The sequence below is a fragment of the Priapulus caudatus genome, unplaced genomic scaffold (assembly GCF_000485595.1).
Source record: "Priapulus caudatus unplaced genomic scaffold, Priapulus_caudatus-5.0.1 Scaffold541, whole genome shotgun sequence".
NCBI classification, from domain to species: Eukaryota; Metazoa; Priapulida; class Priapulimorpha; order Priapulimorphida; family Priapulidae; genus Priapulus; species Priapulus caudatus.
In genome coordinates this window covers 263014-275874 of record NW_014577602.1, presented here as the reverse complement: position 1 = coordinate 275874, position 12861 = coordinate 263014, and the positions used below count along the sequence as shown (strand labels likewise).

Here is a 12861-nt window from a genome sequence, read left to right as displayed (position 1 = left end):
TGACAAATAATTGTCAATGACAAATAATTGTCATTATTCACCCCTGATATCACTGATATCAGGAGTAAGATAATATATTACTCCTGCTGATATCTATACACTGTTAGTATAAAAAAAGATCAATGGTTCCTATATGGTAATATTATGAACAGGGGCGTGTACAGGATTTGTACCAGGGGGGGGGTCTAACCGTAACCCAAACTTGTGAGCACGCGAAGGGGGGGTCTGGGGGGCCCTCCCCCAAAACATTTTTTGAAATTAGACCATTTTAGATGCGTTTTTTGGGCAAGCAGGGGGGGGGTCCGGACCCCCTGGACCCCCCCGGAACACGCCCCTGATTAATTACTTCAGAAGTCCTCATTGTTTTATTGTTTTATCCACTTCTGGTATCTTAATAATAAGAATGCACAAAGCGTAACGGCAATTACTAGAGCACGCAGCCTTATTACTGACGTATATTTACATCATGCAAATTTACATGTTGAAACGACTACCCGCTATAATCAGGCACCAAATTTTTTATAATACAATCATTACAAATTTTTACCACAATCATTTTCTTTACAAAAGAAGAGTATCACTCAAACGAAAAAAAAAGCTCAAAATAACAGAAAGCCTTTTAGAACATAGCAGACCGAACGGTGGTTCTTAAACTGGTTGCGTGAATCATGAATTCAACATTCTGCAAGCGAGTAAATGATTAATCATGATTTAGTTGAAAATGTAACAGAAACATTGACCTCAGGAATACCATTCACTGCGTCTAATATCAAAGCTTACAACGAAACATCTCATTTGGTAAAAAAAACCTTGCTTCATTTTAGTTCTAGACAATTATCATTATAATTTTAACACTCGAAAAACGATCGTTTATCACAACACTGTGACAGATGCCAGCCCACTGAGATGTCTTCTAGTGGCAGGACAGCACGACGAGGAGCTTACAACTTCTTCCAGCCGAAGACAGAGACGACCGCACCACGGCTATGATTAGCTCTATCGTCCCGGATCGCGACGACACTGTAGTACCGCCGTAGCCCACTAGGAGCCCTGCGTGGCACGTAGCGAACCCATGCGACTGCACCCACAGAACCAGACACCAGTCTGCCCGTTACGTGAGAGAAAACGCAAAGGTTAATAAAACAGGGGTACACGTGCTATAAATAAACTATAAACTAAGGGTTCAAATGACCTATCCATCTCGAGCAAGCTGCATGATTAGCAGGTAGCTCTAGCCAATCATTGTTGTGATAGGGGCGTTTGAAACCCGCAGCTTAGCAACGAAGTGCTGCAAGGTAGATAATGTGACGCGGATGCATGAAAAACTCGTACAAATTGATCTAGTAGTACGTCAAACCTACGCTTATATTGCCGCTATCACTCTAAATTCAGTTAATCACTCGGCCGTTAATAGCAGAAACATTGAGACGACAGTTACCGACTGAAATTGAAATCTTCCCACAGTATCAGAAGTTTTTTATATCAATAATTATCTGTCTATCAACGACTTGGCAGTATGAAGCAGCCAGCTGATTCCTGACTTTAATTATAGTTTACAGACGATACAAATGTTCAAGAAAGGGCTGGTACTCGGTTCAACTGTCAGTATATTTATATGATTTATTTATTCACTTAATGAACTTCATTTAACGACGATGGCTCATTGATAAAAACAATGACGTGCGCTTGCAAGCTCTTAACTCTCAAAAGTGCCATCATGGAAAGTATTTCTTTCTTTTTTGAAGTTAATGAAACAAGTGTGCATGGTGGCATCATGTGCTATATACTAGATGCATGCAATACATGTGACTATATTGCCTAGCTACCGGGTGTGGTGGGCTCGCGCGCAAACTGATCCTATTCGCTTATGCTCGTGAGCACTGCGGCGACCCGACGAAGGTTCGGCAGTTCGCGGTTCATCCACGTCTGCTGTTCGTTTGGGTCGCGGTTCCTCCGGGCTGGGGGTTCGTCGGGATCTGTAGCGCTGAACTTCTGGCAGGGTTCGTTCGTGTTTAGAGTTTCGGCGTTCACTTTCCCCGCGCTGCCGTTCAGAACGTGACTCTTCCCGTTCGGGAGTTCGTTCATATTTGGAGTGTCGGCGTTCACTTTCCCGACGTTGCCGTTCGGAACGTGGTTCTTCCACTTTGGTAGTTTGTTCGTGTTTAGAGAGCCGGCGTTCACTTTCCCGACGTTGCTGTTCGGAACGTGGTTCTTCCACTTTGAGAGTTCTTTCATATTTGGGGAGTTGGCGGTCACTTTCCCGCCGTTGCCGTTCGGAACGTAGTTCTTCCAGGTCAGGAGTTCGCTCAGGCTTGTAGCTTCGCCGTTCACATTCCCATTGGTGGCGATCGAAGCGTTGTTCTTTCAGGTCGGGGCTTCGTTCACGTTTAGACGATTGTTCCACCGACGTGTGGGTTCGTTGTGGTTTGCAGTGTTGACGTTTCGACCGTGGCTCTACCGGGGAGGTCATTCGTTCCGATTTGGAGCACTGGCGTTTCGGTTGCACGGGGAGAATTTCACGTTCTCTCTTTCGTTTGACCGCACTATGTCCTTGCGTCGCCAGCACATCCCTGTAACCTGGTGGAGAATCGTCATGGTTTCCTCTCTTGCCGACAAAGGTCTGTTGACCATACGTGGATTTCATCATGACCGTGACTGGCTGCGGGAGTTTACGCCGCTTTGCGTCCAACATTTGCCGGCGTGAATCCCAGGTGCTGCCATCTAGGTGAAATAAACGAGACCATATTGTTGATATGCAGCGATTTGCTTGAATAAAATTTTATATTTCAAGTGTTATGTATTCTAAAACACTTCAAAATTCAAATAACATTTAAATATTTCGATCATTGTATTTTTTTTACATTAGGAAACACTGGGTCAACAGATAGCAAAATAGGAAAGGTAGTAAGACAATAAATATGCAAGTTAATTATGAGGAGATAGATCACCATTACTTTTGCAACCATGATCCTGGTTAATATAATCGGTAGCAGACTACACACTAACCAATACACTAGTCTAGACAAATGATTTGCAGCAAAAAGCCATGTGAAAACATCATCCAGTCGCTCTGAGATAGAATACATCCTACCTTCAGACCTCATACAGGCTACAGTGTTGCCTCTATATTTCAAGAGTTCACCATTGTCCGCTGCCAATGTTCTGACCTCACCCATCAACCTCTTGGGATAGCTGCAACCAAGTGTTAGTGGTTATAAAGATATCACACAATGAAGGCTATGTTTTGAGTTAGGCGCTGGTATTTTTTGGGGAGGACTGTAGTGGGTCCAAGGGTTGCAGTCTGTGCCAATGACACCAATGTGCTAGTAACACCGATCTGACTAGTTCTCAAAAACAGGAGATGAATATTGCAGATTGCAAACATATTAATATTACATATACATCGTAAAAACTTCTAATGTTGCATGGCTTAACACAACTACCAGCTACCATGTCTATGACCTAATATTTTAGCCAATACTCTGTGGAAATTTAAACTATCGACGTTAACGCTATTTTCTATTAATGCAAATGAGTTCCTTTTCTATAAACTGGAAATTACTGATTATTTTTATGAGATAGTGATGTCGACAGCAAACCTCAATGAATCTTGATGCCAAAATTCCTGAAGATAAAAATATTGACGCCCTAATCCTAACCTGTTTGACAACGATTCCAGCTTGTCTTTGTAGTTCAATGCCTGTGACTCCCCCCCAGCTTTCGAGATGAGCTCGTAGCGACCGTAGCGCCCTCCATTGACCACCAGCTGGTGCAGGATCTCGGTGGGGTGCTGCTTTCTCTTTATGGTTAGATACCTGAGCAGAATACGTGTCAACATTAAGCACGCAGGAATCTCTGTGAAGAGATGTGATTATCTGCGCGTGTAAGCAATGAGGGGTGGGGAGAGAGTGCCACACTCTATCGAGACTGTGTTAGTTGACACTTATAATGAAGAGCAGATATATTTGTAATGGACCGAGTTATACACTTCTCGTTTACAATGATTTTACATCCTCTATAATGTAGAGTTTGTGGGTGTGTGAGTGGGTGCATGCACAGAAAATGCACAGAATTTCACGAAGCTGATATACGGGGGCTTTAACACATATAGGATAAGAACATAATAGGTTAAGGATACTCTCAACCTTTTGCACGGGTATTGCTCTAATAAAGATTAAACGTTTATTGACGAATGAATCGAATCAATCACTTGTTTTATTTATAGAGGAGATATATCTCTATGCTCAAGGCAAAAAAATTCATGAAATTTCCAGCACCTGGTAAAAATGGTATTTTGGATATTTCTCAAATACCAGAAAGAGTGAGGATACAAAATTTTCGCCACATGTTAAGCACAATATGTACCAAAATAGAGCATCAGAATTTTTCTTTAAGTTTCATATTTACCGAGAAAAATTAAAAAAACTGCCTAAAATTCAAGTCGCACGTTTGAATTTAAAATTTTTGCGAATAAAGAGACGTAACTAATAAAATACGGCACTTAATAACGATCCCTGACGCACTTTTTTACAGCAATATGTTACCATTAAAACGAGTGTAAAATTAAATTATTCCAAGTTGTAATCACAGAGAAATATCCATTTATACATCGACTACTAAGTCAGAAATTGGAATGGAGAAATGAGCGTTTTTCTGATGTCAGCCGCGGCTCACTACACATGTACGCGGGCAAGCAAAACGCTCTGACAGTTCACATGTACCGTTATATAGAGAAATGAGCATGTACACAACTGGCACATAGTGTTAGCCATCGAATAAAGTTGAAAATGAGAAATCGGTAAAAATTTCCCTAAAACCTTGAGAGTATCCTTAAGTTTTAAACTGTTGCATAACACAAAACGTATGCTCATTTCTGCTATAAACATTTGCCCATGCCTGAACAATGCCAAGTACACAGCACCTGTTCTTGGTTTGGCTTTTCAGTCCCAACTTCTGAGCAGCCTGGCGAACCAACTCTCTCTCATCCTTCGAGAGCTCCAAGGAAAACACAAGATCATTCTCTTCATATGACTGTATGTAATCGGTGAGCAGCTTCTTAACTCCCTTTGCTAGCAGTTTGGTGCTGGAACCCACATGGCCTAGCCCCCTATGTCCCTGGTATATGTCATGTACAGTTATTGGATCCTTGATGCCTGTGAACAGTAAACATATTATTATTATACAAATTATATCATTGTTTAATAATAAAATATAAATAAAATATAAAAAACAATTGAGATAAAATAACATTCGTAGCTCGAGAGTTAACGTGCTACAAGCGTAATATCAAGCAAAGACGTCGGGGTTCTGAACATTGCATTAAACGAAATAAAATAAGTGAATATACAGCAGGAATGCGAGGTAAAATATTCTCTCTCGCGTGCAGTCTGTCGCAAGTTATTCACGTGGGTTGCTACCCACACATACTGTTCACATAGATCACGCTACAACGAAAAGATTTGGTAAAATCTAAACTGACACTTGTCCGTAGTCGAGCTGTACCTTCACTTCCTTTTTTTCCAATGCCTCCTCCGGTCCATCCCATATTCTGTAACATCTTCATGCCTATATTGTTTGACCCCAAGCGATCGGTTTGTTCCGAACTCTTCAGGTCTGACAAGAACACGTTTGGAATATTTGCTGCATCGTGAACCTGAAAGGTAAATGTGTTGTTATGCTGGCTTTTGCGACTACATTTGCCACAAGCGCATGGATGGCATGACATCCTCCTTAAATATGACTGCGATGTTTCGTAGACCAAGTGTTGAGAATCACTGAATCAGAGAAAATAACACCGACTCACATGCACATCGTATATGCAGCACAACTACTGTTATGCTTATACTGTCCCTATCTATGTTGACTCATACACTACATACTACACTGTGTATACGGTGACCCCCCCCCCCCCACCACCACGCATTATGTAAGTAATGCATCTGACCACTGACTCTAACCACTAGGTCTAATTACTGGGTCTAGAGTCTGTATAAGTGCTCTAAATTCTTTAAACTAATTCTCTGTTTGATAAACATTGCTCGTTTCTGTTGGCTTCGTTGACTGAAACATAGTTTGTTTTAATTTAAATAATTGTTGTTATGGTATCCCTGCCTAACCTTGCCAATGCCTGGTGTCATCAGAAATCTTAAGTGTTTTACATCACAGCATGACAACACAGTCACTAGACGAAAGCCGACTAGCCTGTGACAACACTAGACGAAAGCCTAAAATCATGCCTGACTTTCAAAATTACATCTTCATAATAAGAGGTATATTTACAACGAAATGTTAAGTGCAAGTTGGATAGACAATACAATTTTTGTTGAAATTTTACACAATAAATCATATATATAAATGATAAGGCATGCAAAAGTTTAATTTTCATGTTTTGAGTGAGTCATAATCCTTTCTGAATTATGTACTTCTAATGTTATGCTATTTAATGCTATCTAAACTGCCTATAAAGTATCGATGCTATGCTTTCCTAAATAGCGGCTACAACTTTTTACATGCTACTTTTCCCAACCTTAATGACTGGATGAGTTTTCCTGAGTGTATCCAAGGCGAGTTTGCATGCGAGTTCCTTGGCTCCAGGCTTCGATGGACCGGTAGCTTCAGAGACGACCTTGTTGTCAATCATCACCCGACACCTTTAATGAATAATGCCACGGATAAAACACTTATAGCTTAGATGATAGGAGCTCTTTAATTTCAAAACATTTAACAAGGAAAGTGAATTTCCAAGCATATTCAGTCTTGCCACCTGGTGATGAATGCTCTCTAATGATGAACTACTTTCATACTTATACATATTAAAATACAAGCATAACCCCACCAATGACTACCTACAATGACTGACGATAGAAATACCGAGATTGTGATATGGTCATAATGTATTTAGAAGGGTCTACCAGCACGTAGGCTACACATCTATACAATTCTAGACATTATCTTTACACATATATTCATGTAGATTCTTTGCACTTTACGCAGATTTATCAGCTTTATCAGATTTTATTTATTTGATCAGATTCATGCAACTAGTAGATGATGACCCTGTAGAAACGTATTACGCTATTCACCTGTAGACTGGGTTGCGGCGAGAATGCTGTTCAACCAGCAGCCTGTGATAGCATTCCATCTTTAAGTGACTTGCAGTAACAGAGTTCTGCAGAATCGATACATCGTTGATGGATCCATTGAAGCATTCTGGTTCTAACACGATCAGACCAGGTACGTGTACTTTCTCATCAACGTGCACTCTCTTTGCCTCAACTGAAGACTGCATTTTTGCTGCCCTCTTGCCCAGCTTAGGTTCCTTTAATTTGTCTGTGCATAGGTAAATGTCACATGGCTTTTAAAATACGTACACGCGGGTACACGGAGATACATGCACGTACACGCGGGTACACGCACGTACACGCACGTACACGTGTTTCACCAAAAATAGTGATCCATCATTGGTCGATGTCATCTTGACGAACAAACCAATGTCCTTTAACAGAACCCTGGTAGTTGATATTGGCCTCAGTGATGTTCACCGACTAGTGGCTAGTGTTATGAGGATGACACTTCAGCCTACATCAGAAAGGAAACACTTCTACCGTAGCTTCAAAAATTTGGACAAATGTGAACTAAACCGCAACATCGCATCCGCACCCTTGCATGTGGCCGATATTTTCGACGATGAAGACGATGCATGCTGGATAAGCTACTTGCTGAGACCATACACGAGCATATTCCGTTCAAAAAACGTAAACGGAAGATAGCGAAAGCTCCCTTCATGAACGGAGCGCTAAGAAAGGCAATAAACTATAAGAAGAAACTTCACAGAACTTTCGAAAGATCTAGAACAAACAAAAACTTCGAAAAGTTCAGGAAACAACGTAACAAAGTCACCTCTATGAAGAGGGCAGCAATACGAGACTATTTCTTTGAAAGGTGCACAGCTAGGAGGGCCAACATCCAAGGACTTTTGGCCCACCATTAAGCCGTTCCTTAGCAAAAACTCATGTGGCGGACAGGATATATTTCTTGTCGAGAATGATGCTGTAGTGACTGATCAAAAAACTGTGTGTAATATATTTAATAAATATTTCTCTAAAGTGGCCAAGGACATTGGTCGCAACTTGACCGAACAGGAAGTTGAAGACCAACCCAGCCTCAGTAAAATAAGGGAGTGTTCACTTTTAAGCCTGTGTCTGTGACACAGGTAGAGAAGTACATATCAGCGATGTACGTACGTTCAGAGAAGTACAGGTAACAGTCAAGCCACGGGTCTAGACAACATTTCCATAAAAATTTTGAAAATTATTAAGCCTTCTTTTTCAGGTCACCTAACCATGTCTGTAAATAAGATGTTTGCGGAAAGCAATTTTCCCAGTGCAATGAAAGAAGCTCGGGTAACTCCTATCTACAAATGAAAGTGTCCTGTAGCTCACCACAAAAAAGGACACAAATGAGTGAGTAAGAAGAAGTCAGTTTTAATTGAGCAACCATCGGCGTACATTATAGAAACGATTGCCATCTGTATATTCGGTTCCTAGAGGCTGGCTGGTTGTTCATATCGCGGTTCCTAGAAGCTGGCTGGTTGTTCATTTCCCGGTTCCTAGAGGCTGGCTGGTTGTTCATATCGCGGTTCCTAGAAGCTGGCTGTTCATTTGGGAACAGTTGACCAAGGCCAGCTGCCAATGCAGCAACCTCATCCATCAACTCCTTAGGATAGCTGCAGTCAAATATTAGTAGTTATTAGAAGTAATTTACAATGCAGATTGTGTTTCGAGTTAAGCACACTAGCACATTTTTAGAGGGGGGGGGGAATCAAGAACTGTAGTAGGCCCAATGGTTCCAGTTTGTGCCAATGACACCGATGTGCTACTCACACTGGTACCCCGTACAAACTGCAAAATTTGATCCCACATCAAACTAGTCCTGGCCACACGCACGCCTTGCACACGTTAAATCGTAGCGTACAGGCGCAAAATTCTGAAGCGTGCTAGGTTGGCACGGGTTGACTGTGCATGCGCAGTTTAGCTTGTTACGTCGTTCAGCAGACACCTACTGTACTTTTATGTGACCTAAGTAAGGCTATGCGCATGCGTATCGCAAAATCTGATTCGCGCCTGGCACCACATTGCGTACACACACAGTTGAAGTGCGGGGCAAGTTAACCTGCTTCTAAGCTGGCTGGGCCCACCTTCATTTACGGGGCCAGATTGGTCTGGACTAGCGCATATTTAGAGCAGGATAGCGTGTACACACTGCAAAAATGTGGCCTGCACCAGGCCCGGACTAGTTTGATGTGGTATCAAATTTGCAATCTGTACGGGGTATGAGATATCTAGTTCTTAGGAACAGGAGATCAGTATTGCAGATTGTAAACATAATCAGATTACGTATACTTTGAATAAATTTTGTTACATTTCATACAACTAACAGCTACTATGTCTCTGACCGATCTTTTCAGTTGATACTCTCCTGAAATCTGGACTTGAATGTTGTTTTAAAAGTAGAACTAAGTTTAGCTGGTTGGGTCTACAGATGCAAATGAGGGTTCTGTGAATCAACTGGAACTTGTTGATAATTTTTAACTTTGTGACTTTCCAAATCCCCTGAGCACCGTCACCCCGTGGGGCTAGTGTGGCCGAGACATTAAACAAATAAGAACTCATCTCTTGCTCCACCACTGCCACAGACCATAAGATGAATTAAGACTGTCACTCTGGAACACTTGTTATAAGATACTGATGTCAATAGTAAATTTAATATTCAATAATCACCCATTTTTACCATCATCAAAAGATGTGAGTTTTTTGTAGTACTCTTTACCTTGCGTGTTTTTCCCTAATGTTGACGTATACTTGCGCAAGCCAGAGTAACCGATCTTTTTTTAATCGATGACAGTATGCGAGCAGAAAGCGCCGTTTCTTCGCCCACGTTTCACTGCTTTCATGCTCCAGTCTGCAGCGTTCCACCCATCTGTCATCAGCCATTGTATCTGTTGTGGTTAGCTTTGTTGGCTAAGCTAAACAACACAACATCACCACAATTAAAACATCACGCTAATTCAGTTTTAGTAATATTGAGACTGGAATTAGAAGAGTTTGGCTGCCATAGTCACAATTTCCCAACAGCAAGCCCATCAGTACACAACATTTAAATATTATAAATTAGATGTGATTATTTTTTTTCATTAACCATTGATCAATGCAAACATGTTATTTTTTCTTTATAACACAACAGGTAGCACTTGTACCAGCTACATTCTTATAAAATCATGGTGCAAACATCTGGAAATTTCTCCATCCCAAAAATCCAAGGGGCAAAGAGTTAATGAAGAAAGTCGCTTAGCTAGACTAATGTGCATTACACGTGAAGTTCAGTACCCAGGCTCTATAGAACTAACAATAGCAATGGTTTTCGACTTGTTACCTACAACCATAAGGACAGGAAAGGCACAGCCAATAGCTCTATAGATATAATAATAGCAATCGTTTTCGATTTGTTACCTACAAGGCTACAACTATAAGGACAGGAAAGGTACAGCAATTTGAGATAGAAACTTACAATGGCCTATTTAATTTAGCGTCGAGAATTTGTAATTTCTGCTGAAATAGTGTAATCTTGGAACTTTTCTCTTCGTACAAAATTTTTACTGTCACCGTCAACCAATAGTTATCTTTTTTTGGTGGTCTAATCTACCCTTCAGTTCCTGTCCTTACTACCTTAGTTATGGTCATTTATAAAATGGCTCGGATATTTTATGCATCATGATTGGTCAAAACGCGTCACGTGACACGCCGTTGTTGTTGTTATAATGCACGCCAAACTGTGTAAAAAAGTGCGCCAAAAAAGTCATATTGCACGCTCGCAATTATGTTAACATTTACAATAATTAAGCATCAAACTGAAATTTTCGAGATGTATATTTACTATTGATTTTCTAGACTATTTATCTACTGTTTATCTAGACTTACTGTTAAATTGTTAGTGTGTGTCGCAATTTAATCAACTGTAAATGTGTTTGTTCTTGACTTTCGGGACTTGAATAAATTTTCGAGATCTAGCCTTACTATTTATTTTCTAGACTATTTATCTAGACATACTGTTAATTGTGTGTGAAGCAATTTACTAAACTGTAAATGTGTTTGTTTTGACGTTCGGAATTGAAATAAATTTTCGTGATCTAGACTTACTATTTATTTTCAATTATTATTATAAAACAGATAATGCACTTAGCCTGTTGTGCGATCAATGTAAATGCAGCGCGGCGCTCGGTATCTTTAGACTGGTATGCACTGCGCACGAGCCGTACATGCACAGTAGAGCGGTGCTCCGGAAACAGTGACAGTGTACTATCAGGAGTGAATAAAAACAATGGAGTGTCCAAGTCTTAATTATAATGCCACAAACTGTATTGCATAGTGCCACATATAAGTTTTTTATACGATATCTATGTGCACAGGTATTTCAGGTTCCCAGCAAGCTATAGTGACTTTAGTGTTGAGGAAATCTTTTCAAAAGCGCAGTGGCTACGGGTACGGTAGCCGTCGGTCGTTGAAGCCCCTTTTTGGCGTTAGGGTTAGGATTATGGTTAGGATTAGGGTTAGGGTTAGGTTTAGGGTTATGGTTAGGGTTAGGTTTAGGGTTAGGGTTAGGGTTCTAGCTCATCTAAACTCTCAAATCGTGAATTTATTTCCCAAGGCGAAATTTCGAAATCTGGCGCCACCGCCGCCATCTTTGTCTCGTTAAGTATGAAAGTGAATGGACTCCCGTACCCGTAGCCTCGAGACATTAAGATACGGCTACTGTACCCGTAGCCACTGCCTTTCAAAAGCATGTTGTATTGTAGGTTTTAGTTTTTACTTTTTTTAGTCAGTTTCTGCAAATTTGTGTAGGCCTATATGTAAAACTAAAATCCCATTTCGTACAATGTTAGGTAAGGCAGATTTTGAGTTCGAGTTTGTCGATTCAAACATAATAAATTGTAGGTAGAGTAAGGAAAGCGTACGTTTGATTTTCAATAAATAAGCCTTGCTTTGTTTTTAGTCACTATACTTAATTACTACTAATAGTAATAGCTAATACTAATACTAATAGTAAGTAGGGCCTAATACTAATAGTAATAGTAATACTAATACTAGTAATAGTAGGCCTAATAGCACTAGTAGTAGTAGTAGTAGGCCTAATAGTAATAGCACTATTACTAGCATTAGTATTACTACTACTATTACTAGTATGCCTATGCCTATGGAGTATGGTATTTACCTGTAACAATGCAAACCGGCAGCGGTTCTCATAAATTACGATTGATTTGATATCAGGTTTTGACCCAGTCAGGCTCATCTCAGTCTCACATTCCGTAATGATATACATGGTCCGACTTTTTAGTGTTTTCACAGAAGATTACTTGATGCAATGTCAATGATTATGACTCACGCTGATTGATCATCAGTCAACAGTCACAAGAGAATACGACGCGAGTAGCCTACAATGCTACATATCATGTGTGCAGTTTCCTCTTTGCTATAAATTTCAGATATGTCCCCTAGTCCCTCTTATAAAGGGACAAAAAAAAGCACACGGATTGCAGAAAAGTGCTGCAGCTTACTAGTGATAATGGTAAGAAACCACAGAAAATCTGAAAATAACACAAAATCACACAACCCGTTCGCATGGCTCAAAAGGACGGTCGCTACGTGGCAGCACTAGGCCTCGCATTTTTGGGTGTTGCTATCCCCCGGGCGTGGAGTGAGAGTCACGTGATACAGTTGACGTATACTTTAAAACTAACTCTAACTCTAACACCTCTAACACTAACCCTAACACTAATATGGTGTACGAACGAGGTCATACTAAAAA

General features: G+C 40.5%; 1 protein-coding gene and 1 long non-coding RNA gene across 2 annotated transcripts; both read right to left on the bottom strand.

Moving 5' to 3' along the window:
- Positions 1-255: 255 nt before the first annotated feature.
- Positions 256-7327, bottom strand: LOC106811456. Its single transcript, XM_014815075.1, has 7 exons — positions 7083-7327; positions 6527-6650; positions 5503-5653; positions 4922-5153; positions 3660-3815; positions 3092-3192; positions 256-2721 (listed from the first exon to the last, which is right to left on the bottom strand). Exons 1-7 carry the CDS (start codon positions 7286-7288, stop codon positions 1823-1825), a joined length of 1869 nt encoding a protein of 622 aa, XP_014670561.1. The 5' UTR covers positions 7289-7327; the 3' UTR covers positions 256-1822.
- Positions 7328-8534: 1207 nt separating this feature from the next.
- On the bottom strand, positions 8535-12765 carry LOC106811451. Its single transcript, XR_001394146.1, has 3 exons — positions 12268-12765; positions 9829-10024; positions 8535-8725 (listed from the first exon to the last, which is right to left on the bottom strand). It is a non-coding gene; the product is annotated as an uncharacterized LOC106811451 (long non-coding RNA).
- Between the last annotated feature and the right edge of the window lie 96 nt (positions 12766-12861).

What these genes read in the sequence shown, in the direction of transcription:
- LOC106811456 (XM_014815075.1), bottom strand. Translation starts at nt 7,288, where the DNA reads ATGCAGTCTTCAGTTGAGGCAAAGAGAGTGCACGTTGATGAGAAAGTA. An exon ending in CGCCGCAACCCAGTCTACAG is followed by an intron (nt 6,651 to 7,082) that starts GTGAATAGCGTA and finishes TATTCATTAAAG; the next exon opens with GTGTCGGGTGATGATTGACA. An exon ending in AGCCTGTATGAGGTCTGAAG is followed by an intron (nt 2,722 to 3,091) that starts GTAGGATGTATT and finishes TATTTCACCTAG; the next exon opens with ATGGCAGCACCTGGGATTCA.